This window comes from Amia ocellicauda, chromosome 13, assembly GCF_036373705.1.
Source record: "Amia ocellicauda isolate fAmiCal2 chromosome 13, fAmiCal2.hap1, whole genome shotgun sequence".
Lineage (NCBI taxonomy): Eukaryota > Metazoa > Chordata > Actinopteri > Amiiformes > Amiidae > Amia > Amia ocellicauda.
The window spans coordinates 1,548,597-1,564,816 of record NC_089862.1 but is presented as its reverse complement, the minus strand read 5'-3'; the positions used below and the strand labels follow the sequence as shown (position 1 = coordinate 1,564,816).

Genomic DNA, 16,220 nt, shown 5'->3' with positions numbered 1-16,220 from the left:
ATAATAATAATAATAATAATAATAATAATAATAATAATAATGTCTGAAACCACGTGTGAAATACTTCCAAAGTACTAAACGCAGTAATCTACAGCAAATATGTCATATTGCAACGTTGTGTTTTAGCAGGGTAGCCATGCTATTTTGCTACAGAAATACCGGAATTCATTTCGCTTGAGCTCCATGTCTTGTTTTCGTTGCAGCCGCACTGTTTGTGACAGCTCACACTGGAGAGCCGTTAGTGGTCTCAGCTAGCTAGCGAGAGGAGAGTGGGATAACGGTACGCGGAAGAACAGGGATGTACACCAAACACAGACAGAAAAAAAATAAAATCTTTTCAGCAGAATGTGGACATGCTGTAATATTAGTTCTCCTTCTACTACTGAACAACATACTGGAAACTGTGAACGGAGACATCAGAGAACAAGGTTAGTGTGCTGTTCTTCTAAGTTCATCCAAAGAAACTTTTCATTATAAATCTACCAGTTGCGCCTGGTCGTTCACCAGTTTTGATATTAAATAAGATAAAGATAATAGTTACTGTAATTCGATTTGTTTAGTGTCTTATTGTAAAACGCATTTTATTATGTAAGTATGAACCAACCCACTTAACTTTTAATAACTACACTATTGCTTCTTGCAATATCCTTAAAAGGATTCACTGAGTTTCCACATTGAATGCGGTGGGAACTCACAATAATCGTGGCATGGTTTATATATATATATATATATATATATATATATATATATATATATATGTGTGTGTGTGTGTGTGTGTGTGTGTGTGTGTGTGTGTCACTGTTCTGACTGACCACGAGGCATGCTGAGATGCTGGGAATCTCAATATGTCATGGTGTCAGTTACAGCTAAAGCAGAACAAGGCGTGCGTGCCATTTGTGTGAGCTAACACAGATATGCACGTATTGTCGAAATGTTTTGTTGAATGTCTGACATGTCTGCATACGTTCACAGTCAATATAGTAAAATATTATTATTATTAAAACATATGTATTAATCACTTAATTGCACTTCTATTGTATGTAAATGCAATTCCAAGAAAGACAACTAATTGTGATGGATTGAAGACATTACATGTTTTCGTCCGCTGCAAGCGGAAATATGTTTGACGAGCGTGTATCGAGAAGTGTTTAGAAACACTGGTGAACATGACAGCTCTATCTCTCATCCCCGTAAACGCTCCTCGGGGTCTAAGAACCAGCAGCTCCTGATTTAACCTGACCGAAGGAAAACGGCAGGAACACATTGGCGTCTCACATTCGATGCATTTACCTAGTCTAGTCCAATAAGATAGACTTGAACAGATGAATGTTTAGGATAAAATCAGCCGTTTAATTTGCATTATACGGGTATAAATCACATGTATTATTATATGTTTTTTTTTTTTTTTGGAAGTATCCGAAACTAGGCACTACATATGTAACTATTTCTGTTCCAAATGCAAGATGAAGTTAAGAGGATTTGGTAATAAACCGATAATTGATGGAGGCTCTTACTGAAGCATAGTGCAGTCTCCAGTTATTGGTAAAATACAAAATCATAAAACGTTAGGTGTATTCTTTCTTCAGTGAGGAGGACTAGATGTTTATTAAACTTTTGCTCGGACTGCCCCAGAGAACAGAAGGTTATTCCAATCAATGATCCATTGGAAGCCATTGTTCATGTAATTTACACTGTAGTCTGAACTACAGTATATTATGTGGTATGTCTAATGTTTATATATACACTGATCAGCAATAAGATTATGACTACCTGCCTAATATTGTGTAGGTCCCACTTTTGCCGCCAAAACAGCCCTGACCCGTCGAGGCATGGACTCCACTAGACCTCTGAAGGTGTGCTGTGGTATCTGGCACCAAGACGTTAGCAGCAGATCCTTTAAGTCCTGTAAGTTGCAAGGTAGGGCCTCCATGGATCGGACTTGTTTGTCCAGGACATCCCACAGATGCTCAATTGGATTGAGATCTGGGGAATTTGGAGGCCAAGTCAACACCATGAACTCGTGATTCATCAGACCAGGCCACCTTCCTCCATTGCTCCGTGGTCCAGTTCTGATGCTCACGTGCCCATTGTAGGCGCTTTCGGCAGTGGACAGGGGTCACCATGGGCACCCTGACTGGTTTGTCGCAGCCCCATACGCAACAAACTGCGATGCACTGTGTGTTCTGACACCCTTCTATCAGAAGCAGCATTAACTTTTTCAGCAATTTGAGCTACAGTAGCTCGTCTGTTGGATCGGACCACACGGGCCAGCCTTCGCTCCCCACGTGCATCAATGAGCCTTGGCTGTCCGTGACCCTGTCGCTGGTTCACCGCTTTTCCTTCCTTGGACCACTTTTGATAGGTACTGACCACTACAGACCGGCAACACCCCACAAGAGCTGCAGTTTTGTCTGACCCAGTCGTCTACCATCACAATTTGGCCCTTGTCAAAGTCGCTCAGATCCTTACGCTTGCCCATTTTTCCTGCTTCTAACACATCAACTTTGAGGACAAAATGTTCACTTGCTGCCTAATATATCCCACCCACTGACAGGTGCCATGATACCGAGATTATCAGTGTTATTCATTTCACATGTCAGTGGTCATAATGTTATGACTGATCGGTGTATATATATTATAAGAACATGATGCATATACTGCTTCCAAAAACCTGGTTACTTTCAACATTTTGGCTGTGCCGAATATAAAGCTGAATTCCACTTTCATTGCCAACTTTCACCATCAGGTCAATGTCAGGAACAATGTTTTCAGCAGTGGTAAAGTAAATAATTACTCAGTGTAGAGATCTAATGACGAATTACGCATTTATTATTGCTTACTATTAAAGCACATTTTAAACTGCAATTACATGATACAGAGCAAATCACCTGTTGGGGAAATTAACTAGTCATTGCCCTGTCACAAATTGAGACAAAAAGAAAGACTTGTTCTCCCTGTCCTTAGACAGTGCTGGACCATTTAAATGTACCTTAAGAAGGCCTATTTGGTGGAGGCCCAGGCTACTAGAGTCACCAATACCAATACAGTCTTTTGCCTGTATTAGTGGTGCATCTGGTGTAGGAGCTGCAAGAATCTGAGATGAAACGGGACTTTTGCACTACCACTGACCTCATAGTGGATGTCATTATTATTATTAACCAAAAACACCAGGATTCACATTTGGCTTGGAGGTAATTTTGGAGGCAACAGATGATAAGGCAGGGCTTTCAAGTTCAGTGTCCTCGCATTTGGCCTGTTGCTAGACCCTCACACTTTTCAAAGAGCATGGACACCATCTTGCCTTCCCTGTGGCTTTGAGGTGTGCAGATTCTCAATTACCTGGACAACTAGCTGATTTGCACACAGTTCATTGAACAGGTGGCAAATGCACACAACATGGAAAAGAGCTGGTTAGTGTCGAGCCATTCCTGGGACTGCATCTGGACATGGTGTCCATGAAAGCATCAGTAGAAAGAGTTGCAGCGATTTTACCATTTCTCTCCCTATTCTGATTGGGGGACAGAATGAGTGCAGTGTTTTGCAGGAGACTGCTGGGATTTTTGCAGGCAACGTTGTTGTGGGTTGGAGTTAGCTGTAGCGAACAATAGCGGGTCAGCGGTGAATGAGACCGGGAGGCGCAGCATGTGCACTTCTGTTTTAAAGCCTTTTTTTGTTTTTTGTTTTTCTTGCCATTCACGTATTTGTTTGGCCAGGCGATTTTTGGCTAGGCAGGAGAAAACTGAGGGTTCATTTGAGGGACTAACGCCAGCCTTGCTATGTGTTTTCAGTATTTCTAATAAGAACATAAGAAAGTTTACAAACAAGAGGCCATTCGACCCATCATGCTCATTTGGTGTACATTAATAACGAAGTGATCCAAGGATCATGTCCAGTCTTTTTTTAATGTTCCCAAATTGTTGGCTTCAACCACAGTGCTGGGGAGTTTGTTCCAGATTGTAACAACTGTGTGAAGAATGCCTCGGTTTCCCTGGCTTAAGCGTACGTGCCGGGACGGAGTGTGCAAGTTTGTCATGGCGTTTATGGACTTGCATTTATTAATCTAGTCCTTAATGTTTTAGAGGGAAACCCGGATCTGCTGGATTTATGTATTCATTAATTTAACTTGTAAATGGGCACGTTAACTAAATCGTGTTCGCCTTCATGGTCACTGTGGAGCTGTTATACAACAGACCTGCACACCATTCACAGCCTGAAACACTGTTCAGTAGTTCATAAAATATTAATAAAATCGGCTGCTACCATCCGATTATTATCCTTCAGTTTATTTTTTTTTAACTTGTCATGGCACTGCATCGGGTCTTGTTAAATCTGTGTTCGGCAAGATTTTAATACACTCGGACATTAACTGTAAGCGGTAATATCGACAAACAATAATAATACAAGAGTCTGATAAGATGCGTGAGAGTTGACAGGTCTTGCTTATTGCTGTTATTATGCCATTTTCATTTTCACTGATCTCTGTGTATGACATTCCCTTCAAACCTGGAATAAGTCTGGTTGCTCTAAATCTGGTTGGTCTGTAATTTCCTGGCTCAGTTTTGTTTCCTTTCTTGTGGATAGGTATGACATTTGCAGTTTTACAATCATATGGCACATCCCCTGTTCCAATTGTCAATTGGAATATTTTAGTTAGTGGCCTATAAATAATTTCCATAATTTCCATCTGGCCCAGGTGATTTTTTAATTCGTTTTTAATGCTGCTAGTCCCTTTAGTACAGGGGTGTCGAACTCAAGGCCTACGGGCCAAATACGCCTCCCCAATGGTTTTAATCCAGCCCCTGTAAAGGTGGTGTATCATTAAGGGACGCAAACAGGGACAAACCGCAAACAGGGACGTCAATTGTGTCAATTCTTAACCATTGCAGTTTATTGTGGGGATTCAGTATGACATAAATGGAAATGGGATAGATAGGAAAGAAACCATTAAATAAGTGAAGTATAGAATATAGGGCAAGAAAATGTCATCCCAGCTATGACTGACCTGTATATACTATACAGGTGCTGCCTAAGCTGTGATTGGGTAATGGAAGATTTGAATGAGCCAATGGGGGGAGAGATAGAACCGGGGACTGTGGGAAGTGAAGTTTGTACCTGGCCAGGCTACTGTTTCTAGTTAAAGGGACAGTTGGATGTTTAACCACCCACTTGTGTAACATTGTGAGTGTTACAAATGCATTAGCCCCCCTTCTGTTTAGATGTACACCATCCGGTTGGTACAGGTCCCATCTATCCCAGAAGAAAGACCAATGCTGCACAAATCTAAAGCCCTCTTCCCTACATCAGGATTTCAACCACATCTTGAACTTTCTAATCTCTGCCTGTCTCCCTGATTGGCATGTAGTACCGGTAGTATTTCGGAGATAACTACCGTGGAGGTTCTGCTACTTTTCTTACCTTTATCTTTAAATTTGTCTTGCAGAACCTCTGGCCTACCCTTTCCTATGTCATTGGTTCCAATGTGGACCATGACCAGTGGATTCCCCCGGCTTTGGCCAGTTGCCCATCTACTAGTTTAGGGAGATCTGCAACCTGAGCACCAGGCAGGCAAGATAACCATGCGGGTCTCCTTATCACTAGAACAGACTGTGTGATCTACGCCGAAGAATTGAGTCTCCTACTATAACTATCTCCCTGTTCTTAGGGGGAGTGGGCACCATGGTGCTTTGGTGCTCAACCGCCCTCCCATTGCCCTCTGAGCTGTCACTGTCCAACTCGTTGTCCAGCAGTTGGAACCTGAGAAACAGCAGATTTAAATACCTTTTTTCTACCTGCCACCAACTGACACCTAAGTGTCCACCTGGCGAAAACAGAATTCCTCCTATTCCTTGACTAAATCAACTTTCCTTCATTCTATTTACTATTACCAACTCAGCAGCTGTACTGAATTGACTTAAATTAAGGCAAACTACAAACAAGATTATCTTCAATAAAGGCAAAATTAAAACAAAATGAGTAATGCTAAGAAAGTAGGAAGACAACAAGATACCTTTCTCTCTCACCTGTCCTGTGTCTGTCTTTGGCAACTTAGTTTTTAAATACTTCTGACTCAGTGATTTTAGTGCTACTTCAAGGAAAGCATTATTTTTTATAAAAGATCAATTATATTGACACAGATGAACACACAGATTTAGTTGTATTAAATTGTATTCAGGTTTGGAAAACCACTTCAATAATGCAATTGTTCTGCAGCTCAGGTCTGTTCAAGTGCACAATTCTAAACATGCGAGATAACACTTAAGTGTTGGGGGTGAAGTTCCTAGGGACACATAGCTAAACAAGATTAACAATACAATTTTTGAATATCAATTTGGAGAAGAAGTGGCCTATTGCATCACATTTGCCACCAATCGTATCCATGAAATGTATGTATCCAAAAGGATTACATCTGTTTGAAACTCATGCTTAGTGTTAAATCTCTAACAATGTCCATGATTTACACTCATTGTATTTAAATTGTATTACTTTTAGGTAAAGTAAATAAGTCTGGAAAAGCAGTGTCCTGATTCATAAGGACATACCATTACAGTCAGCTCAATGTTGATAAGTCACCCCTTTAACTTCACAAGAGCTAGTGAAATCAAGACTGATTCTTTATTGTTTTTATTTGTATTTCTGAACTGAGCCTCACATCCTGCTTACAGACAGTACTTGAAGTAGTTGCTAAAATACATACACAACATATTAAATATTTGCCAAAACAGCAAGATGTTAGGAAAGTCTTGTGATAAGCTGTAAGTTCTAGTTTGCATGCATGTCATTTTATCTGGTGATATGCAATGTAATGTTTTGCAGTTCACCCTTTGCAGATTTATAAATCTTAACATTTTTACATTTATATATGCAAACACCAGTTGATGCATGTGAAATATATATATTATTTTCTTTCAGTATTCATAAGAAAATAATAATATTGAACATTGATAATTGTTTTGTATAGATTTTTTAGTGTTTATTTGAGTCATATGGCCTATGTAAATTGTAAAGATATGATTTCTATTTCTGATCATACAAGTCAACCAACAGATCTGTAAAGCTGAGACGTGTGGTCACTGTGCACAGAAGAATTGTACATTCTTGAGAAATCAGGGAAATGGTGTCACCATAACAGACTGCATACAGGAAGCTATATTCATCTGCTTTTGCTATTTTTAGATTCTCTGTATTATTAAAAAAGAGAGAGAGGTATTCTGAAAGAGAATTACATTTTTAAAGAGAATGATAAACCGACCAAAGCTAAAGGTGTAATCGGTAAGATTATCAACCTCCATATTTTGTCTTTGTGTAGGTTTACTACCAATTTCAGATGCACTGCCTACTGTTTTCTTGATCAGAATCTCAGAATATCTTACAGATAAGGATAACAATTGTAAGAGATCATAACCTCCTCTTCTTCACCAGAGTCTGCAAAAGCAGTGCAGATCTGGAAATGAAGAGGGGGCAGATCTGGTGATAGTTCAGAATTATGTCATAGTCTAGATCAGTGTATCATCTAGTTTTTGTGTTGTTATGATTGTGATGTACACTACCAGTCAAAAGTTTTAGAACACCTACATTTTTCCAGTTTTTATTGAAATGTATGCAGTTTAATGTCTCTCCCTCTGGTACGCTTAAAAAGGCAAAACATCTGTGTGCTTCTCTTTAATCCCATGTGTACAATTCAGTGTTGTGTTGTTTGCCAAGTGTTTGGTATCCCATGAAGACTCTTTTGTATTCTGAAATGGGGGGGTGGGGGGAACCTTGGTCTGAGTAGGAATACAAAAGCTCAGAAAATATTGACAATGACGACATATTCTGGAGCCAGACAGTCTATCAAATCAAGACCATCCACATTTTGGTACAAGCAACACACACCTATAGAGAGCTCAACATGTCAAGATGGAAAACTCTGTTTACAGTGTACTAACGATTTTACATAATTGGATCTGAACTACTCTGTTTGATAGAACATCATTATACACTCACCTAAAGGATTATTAGGAACACCATACTAATACTGTGTTTGACCCCCTTTCGCCTTCAGAACTGACTTAATTCTACGTGGCATTGATTCAACAAGGTGCTGAAAGCATTCTTTAGAAATGTTGGCCCATATTGATAGGATAGCATCTTGCAGTTGATGGAGATTTGTGGGATGCACATCCAGGGCACGAAGCTCCCGTTCCACCACATCCCAAAGATGCTCTATTGGGTTGAGATCTGGTGACTGTGGGGGCCAGTTTAGTACAGTGAACTCATTGTCATGTTCAAGAAACCAATTTGAAATGATTCGACCTTTGTGACATGGTGCATTATCCTGCTGGAAGTAGCCATCAGAGGATGGGTACATGGTGGTCATAAAGGGATGGACATGGTCAGAAACAATGCTCAGGTAGGCCGTGGCATTTAAACGATGCCCAATTGGCACTAAGGGGCCTAAAGTGTGCCAAGAAAACATCCCCCACACCATTACACCACCACCACCAGCCTGCACAGTGGTAACAAGGCATGATGGATCCATGTTCTCATTCTGTTTACGCCAAATTCTGACTCTACCATCTGAATGTCTCAACAGAAATCGAGACTCATCAGACCAGGCAACATTTTTCCAGTCTTCAACTGTCCAATTTTGGTGAGCTTGTGCAAATTGTAGCCTCTTTTTCCTATTTGTAGTGGAGATGAGTGGTACCCGGTGGGGTCTTCTGCTGTTGTAGCCCATCCGCCTCAAGGTTGTACGTGTTGTGGCTTCACAAATGCTTTGCTGCATACCTCGGTTGTAACGAGTGGTTATTTCAGTCAAAGTTGCTCTTCTATCAGCTTGAATCAGTCGGCCCATTCTCCTCTGACCTCTAGCATCAACAAGGCATTTTCGCCCACAGGACTGCCGCATACTGGATGTTTTTCCCTTTTCACACCATTCTTTGTAAACCCTAGAAATGGTTGTGTGTGAAAATCCCAGTAACTGAGCAGATTGTGAAATACTCAGACCGGCCCGTCTGGCACCAACAACCATGCCACGCTCAAAATTGCTTAAATCACCTTTCTTTCCCATTCAGACATTCAGTTTGGAGTTCAGGAGATTGTCTTGACCAGGACCACACCCCTAAATGCATTGAAGCAACTGCCATGTGATTGGTTGGTTAGATAATTGCATTAATGAGAAATTGAACAGGTGTTCCTAATAATCCTTTATGTGAGTGTATATATACTGGATTAATCGTTAGGTTGTTCTAAACAAAACAAGCCTATTTACAAAGAAATCCAATATAAACTGAGTGAACTGTGACCGTTGAATGAGACACCCCCCCAGAGGAGACTGCGGGTTTACCCCCCGGGAACTGAATGACTGCAGGCGACACAGAAACTCTAAATTGGATGTGTTTGAGAATGAAACGTGCTGGTAGCCAAGAGAATAAACTTTCAACTGTCAACTGTCACACAACTCCCCACCAAGCGCGTTTACCTGTGTGGGTACAGACCGACAGATTCTCCAAGGAAAACAATACAAGGATATCCGAAGTCCAAAAGTAGGGTAAACAATAAGGTGTTTTCATTTACAGTGTCCCGCACACCCTTTGAGCAGAATAATATAACTAACTATTGTGTATAATATATATATTTAGAGTGAACATCCAACCAAACAGCACCAAAAAAAAAAAAGTACCAACGTACCAACAAACCAACAAACCAACAAACCAAAATCAAAAAGGCTCCATTTATTTATTTGGCCCCGCCCACTGTTCAAACCAACTATCATTTGCACAGGTAATTAATACATCCATCAACATAGCACGGTTAGATCTATCTGTTATGTTTTTACTTTCCTCATTAATCTTATCACAAATAACAATAAAACAGAGAGAAACAAAACCGTTTCCTACGGAAAAAAACAGGGTTTAATCATAATAATATCCCAGGCTTCTTCCCCCCTTCTCATGAAAGACGTTTATTCGACCCAGAGCAAGCTTGTAAAACAGAACCCGGATTTGCTCTGCTCCGCTTATTCGGATAATGGCGGTTATTTCAAATGCAATCGAAACCTTCTCTTGCCTTGCTGTTAGCAAGAGGAAAGTTTGTTAGCGGGTTTTCCACTCTACAGTGAGGGAAAAAAGTATTTGATCCCCTGATGATTTTGTACATTTGCCCACTGACAAAGAAATGATCAGTCTATAATTTTAATGGTAGGTGTATTTTAACAGTGAGAGACAGAATAACAACAACAAAATCCTGAAAAACGCATTTCAAAAAAGTTATAAATTGATTTGCATGTTAATGAGTGAAATAAGTATTTGATCCCCTATCAATCAGCAAGATTTCTGGCTCCCAGGTGTCTTTTATACAGGTAACGAGCTGAGATTAGGAGCTCCTAATCTCAGCTCGTTACCTGTATAAAAGACACCTGTCCACAGAAGCAATCAATCAATCAGATTCCAAACTCTCCACCATGGCCAAGACCAAAGAGCTGTCCAAGGATGTCAGGGACAAGATTTCAGACCTACACAAGGCTGGAATGGGCTACAAGACCATGGCCAAGCAGCTTGGTGAGAAGGTGACAATAGTTGGTGCGATTATTCGCAAATGGAAGAAACACAAAATAACTGTCAGTCTCCCTCGGTCTGGGGCTCCATGCAAGATCTCACCTCGTGGAGTTTCAGTGATCATGAGAACGGTGTGGAATCAGCCCAGAACTACACGGGAGGATCTTGTTATTGATCTCAAGGCAGCTGGGACCATAGTCACCAAGAAAACAATTGGTAACACACTACGCCGTGAAGGACTGAACTCCTGCAGCGCCCGCAAGGTCCCCCTGCTCAAGAAAGCACATGTACAGGCCCGTCTGAAGTTTGCCAATGAACATCTGAATGATTCAGAGGAGAACTGGGTGAAAGTATTGTGGTCAGATGAGACCAAAATCGAGGTCTTTGGCATCAACTCAACTCACCGTGTTTGGAGGAGGAGGAATGACCCCAAGAACACCATCCCCACCGTCAAACATGGAGGTGGAAACATTATGCTTTGGGGGTGTTTTTCTGCTAAGGGGACAGGACAACTGCACCGCATCAAAGGGACAATGGACGGGACCATGTACCGTCAGATCTTGGGTGAGAACCTCCTTCCCTCAGCCAGGGCATTGAAAATGGGTCGTGGATGGGTATTCCAGCATGACAATGACCCAAAACACACAGCCAAGGCAACAAAGGAGTGGCTCAAGAAGAAGCACATTAAGGTCCTGGAGTGGCCTAGCCAGTCTCCAGACCTTAATCCCATAGAAAATCTGTGGAGGGAGCTGAAGGTTCAAGTTGCCAAACGTCAGCCTGGAAACCTTAATGAGGAGTGGGACAAAATCGCTCCTGAGATGTGTGCAAACCTGGTGGCCAACTACAAGAAACATCTGACCTCTGTGATTGCCAACAAGGGTTTTGCCACCAAGTACTAAGTCGAAGGGGTCAAATACTTATTTCCCTCATTAACATGCAAATCAATGTATAACTTTTTTGAAATGCGTTTTTCTGGATTTTGTTGTTGTTATTCTGTGTCTCACTGCTAAAATACACCTACCATTAAAATGATAGACTGATCATTTCTTTGTCAGTGGGCAAACGTACAAAATCAGCAGGGGATCAAATACTTTTTTCCCTCACTGTATGTGTGCACCCATCAAGCGGAGCATCCACAAACAACACAGACCTCTGCCGTACTGGATTATTATTACCGGAGAGAAAACTGCAGACCCAGCTATGGCGCGGTAAGTAAACAGGGTTGTATATACTGATGTGATAGTGCGTTATGAGTACTCAGTGGGAAATATGGGTGTTCGTGTGTCTGATGTTGTAACCGTGACAACTCGTTTTGTCACAGTGCACATTGTAGGAATACAGTGTAACTATGCATAGGAGCTGCGTGTAACACTGCCAAATAATGCTTAAGAGGGTGTAGTAACACAGTATATACATATGAAATGTACATTATTTTTCAGTTTTCATCTACATCAATGTGTTGGCAACAGTGTTGGAGCAGTCTGATGCCTTTGGCCTCACCCTAAATGACACAGAAGTCAAATTCCTGCTCTATGCAGATGACCTAGTCCTGCTGTCACCCACAGAACAGGGGCTTCAGCAAAACCTGGCACTGCTAGAGCAGTACTGTCAGTCCTGGGCCCTGGCAGTAAACATGAAGAAGACAAAGATCATGATCTTCCAAAAAAACGCCAGTCCTCAGGGAAACAAATACCACTTCACGCTAGGCAACACTACCCTAGAACACACCTCACACTACACTTACCTGGGCCTGACTGTCAGGGGGCTTTAACCTGGCAGTGAAGGCACTCAAAGACAAATCAAGAAGAGCTTTCTACGCAATCAGAAGAAGATTCTATAACATTAATATTCCAGTCAAAATCTGGCTCAAACTAATTGACAGTGTGATCCAGCCCATTGCGCTGTACGGTAGTGAAGTATGGGGTCCACTCAGTCAACAGGACTACACTAGGTGGGACAAACATCCAATAGAGACCCTGCATGCTGAATTCTGTAAAAACATACTGCAGGTGCACAGGAACACACCAAACCATGCATGCAGGGCACAATTAGGCCGTTTTCCAACTCTCATTAATATAAAGAAAAGAGCACTGAAATTCTGGATGCACCTGAAGAAAAGTGAGTCAGACTCACTCCAGTACAAGGTCCTCCAAACCCAAGAGCTCAGCCCTGAAAAGAGTCCCCTGAGTCAGCTGGCCCTGAAGCTCACGGCACTGACCCCCGCTAATACTGCGAACAGAGACCAGCTTCAGGTCAGCACTGCTTACCTGCCCCCAATTAGAGTCAACCAAATCATAAAGATAGGTTTTGGTTATCTGGAACATTGGAACAATGAAACCAAATCTCAAAGTAAACTGGATTGCTATCGGGCCCTAAACAGAGAATACACCATGGCAGAGTATCTCTTCATTGTCAGAGATATGAAGCAGAGACGGATCCTGACCGGATCCACAGTGACCACAGCCTGGCCATAGAGACGGGCCGACACAGGCAGAGCTGGCTGTCCACAGAGGAGCAGCGCTGTGGTCACTGCGAGACAGGAGAGGTCTAAACAGAGATGCACTTCCTCCTCCACTGCAATAAATATGCCAAAATAAGGGACACATTCTTTAATAAATTCATAAATATTATAAAATCATTTTCTGAATTGATAAATGAAAAAAAAAAAAAATAGCTATCCTCCTGGGGGAGTGTTGTACCTCTTCACCATCTAATGAAACTTTCTGCATCTGTTTGCATTACTTTCCAATTTATTAAAATACAAACGAACTTTATTATTCTTTAATTTTATACAAATTATATACATCTAAATTAGCGGGGGTGGGGGGTGCTTGCAGCTTGAGTTTAGCCGAGAGCGGGGCGGAACATGTGCGCTTGTGCAATAAACTATGTTTTGTGGTTACGCTGTGTCAGCTCACTTTCCTCCATGTCTGTTTGTGATTCTGATTCTCATGTCTTGCCACATCCGGCACGTGTGGAAGAACCGGGAAGAACGCAAAGCGTCCTAATGACGAAAAATATTGGCATAAAGAGTAGGATTTGCGACACAATGATATATAGGATAGACGTTTTTCTATCATCAGACGATATACACTCACCTAAAGGATTATTAGGAACACCATACTAATACTGTGTTTGACCCCCTTTCGCCTTCAGAACTGCCTTAATTCTACGTGGCATTGATTCAACAAGGTGCTGAAAGCATTCTTTAGAAATGTTGGCCCATATTGATAGGATAGCATCTTGCAGTTGATGGAGATTTGTGGGATGCACATCCAGGGCACGAAGCTCCCGTTCCACCACATCCCAAAGATGCTCTATTGGGTTGAAATCTGGTGACTGTGGGGGCCATTTTAGTACAGTGAACTCATTGTCATGTTCAAGAAACCAATTTGAAATGATTCGACCTTTGTGACATGGTGCATTATCCTGCTGGAAGTAGCCATCAGAGGATGGGTACATGGTGGTCATAAAGGGATGGACATGGTCAGAAACAATGCTCAGGTAGGCCGTGGCATTTAAACGATGCCCAATTGGCACTAAGGGGCCTAAAGTGTGCCAAGAAAACATCCCCCACACCATTACACCACCACCACCAGCCTGCACAGTGGTAACAAGGCATGATGGATCCATGTTCTCATTCTGTTTACGCCAAATTCTGACTCTACCATCTGAATGTCTCAACAGAAATCAAGACTCATCAGACCAGGCAACATTTTTCCAGTCTTCAACTGTCCAATTTTGGTGAGCTTGTGCAAATTGTAGCCTCTTTTTCCTATTTGTAGTGGAGATGAGTGGTACCCAGTGGGGTCTTCTGCTGTTGTAGCCCATCCGCCTCAAGGTTGTACGTGTTGTGGCTTCACAAATGCTTTGCTGCATACCTCGGTTGTAACGAGTGGTTATTTCAGTCAAAGTTGCTCTTCTATCAGCTTGAATCAGTCGGCCCATTCTCCTCTGACCTCTAGCATCAACAAGGCATTTTCGCCCACAGGACTGCCGCATACTGGATGTTTTTCCCTTTTTACACCATTCTTTGTAAACCCTAGAAATGGTTGTGCGTGAAAATCCCAGTAACTGAGCAGATTGTGAAATACTCAGACCGGCCCGTCTGGCACCAACAACCATGCCACGCTCAAAATTGCTTAAATCACCTTTCTTTCCCATTCAGACATTCAGTTTGGAGTTCAGGAGATTGTCTTGACCAGGACCACACCCCTAAATGCATTGAAGCAACTGCCATGTGATTGGTTGGTTAGATGATTGCATTAATGAGAAATTGAACAGGTGTTCCTAATAATCCTTTAGGTGAGTGTATATCGTCATATCGCACAGCCCTAGTTTTTAGTAACCTAAACTTTTTTTAACCTCTTGGCAGTTTACCACTTACCTCTGTACCATTTCAGGTTATTCACTGAACTTGAACTGCTCACATTTCACAATAAAAACTGAAAAAATGGGATTGTTCTAAAAGTTTTGACCAAGTATTTTTACTTAAACAAAACTACATGGCTGAGATGGCATACAACACTACTAATATCAGAATGGCATTCAGTCTTTAAAAAGTAAAAATAGACATGCATTTCTAGATTCACCAGCTATGAAAGCAGAGCATTCCACTCACTTGATGAAACTGTTTTAACCATATTTACTAGCTTCAAGGTCTCTTGCACCCTCCTTTGTTGTTGGTATACAGAGCTACTTATATTATAATGAGGACCTTAATGTACCGAGTACTCATGCCCAGGGAGCTGTGAGAGAGACTGCAGTTTTTATTTAGTAGTGAAGGAAAGGCATTGGATTTAAACTCTTGCGAATATGGTCACAGCTGCACAATATGCATGCTGAACAGCTGTTCACTGACATCAATTCAAGTTCAGTATTACTGTAGGCTGACTGACTGGGCTGAATGAGCTCTTTCACTGGGAGGATGAAGAAGAAATTACTTTACCCATTATTTTATTCCCCATGGTGATTCCCATAAGAGTTGGATTTCAGATGTAAAGATACTTTTCATTAACACTTATTAGCACTTGATTTTTTAGTTATATTATATGGGCCCATATTCACCTTCATGTTAAATTTACCGCCCTGTTCCTAAAGATTGAATAACAAAATAACCCCCAATTAGCACTGTTTTATGGCACACTTCCACACCTCTTTGTGTTTTTTTTTTTTTCTCATTAGGAAAACAAGGTGTTAACTTTGTGCAACGGTAAACATTTTGTTTTATCCTTTGTCTTTAAGGTGCACCTCATTTAATTAATGATGAGGAGAATGGCACTTCTTGCTCTTTATAAATAATAGGGTTATCTTTATGTCTTTATTTACAAAAGCTCAACCTTTTAAATATATAGCAGCTAAAAACCATAAATGCTGATCCAATGCACCCAACAAGGTTCATTGTTTCATTATTTCTAAACGAGCCACTGTTGTACTCAGGTATAGTATCAATGTATGGTTAGTTTCAGTGTTAAAGTTGGAATCAGGGTTTTTGGTAGGGTTGAAATTCTTAAATATACCCTAAGAAAGTGGTTAACGTCAGTTAAAAAAGAAAATCTGCAGTGTGAGAGACTTAGAGTAGCTGCTTCTCCTTGGAAAGGCTTGCTTATTATTATTATTATTATTTTTTTTATTTTTTTTTATTATTATTTTTTTATTTCTTGGCAGATGCCCTTATCCAGGGCG

At 41.1% G+C, this 16,220-nt stretch overlaps 1 protein-coding gene across 2 annotated transcripts in view; it reads left to right on the top strand.

The window, feature by feature from the left end:
- The first annotated feature begins 229 nt into the window (after positions 1–229).
- The window catches only part of adam19a (ADAM metallopeptidase domain 19a), a 175,903-nt gene continuing 159,912 nt past the window's right edge, over positions 230–16,220 (top strand). For both annotated transcript variants that reach the window (XM_066719673.1, XM_066719672.1), the window contains exon 1: positions 230–428. In XM_066719673.1, coding sequence (XP_066575770.1) covers positions 299–428 — 130 coding nt within the window. In that variant the 5' untranslated portion in view covers positions 230–298. The remainder of the gene's footprint in view (positions 429–16,220) is intronic.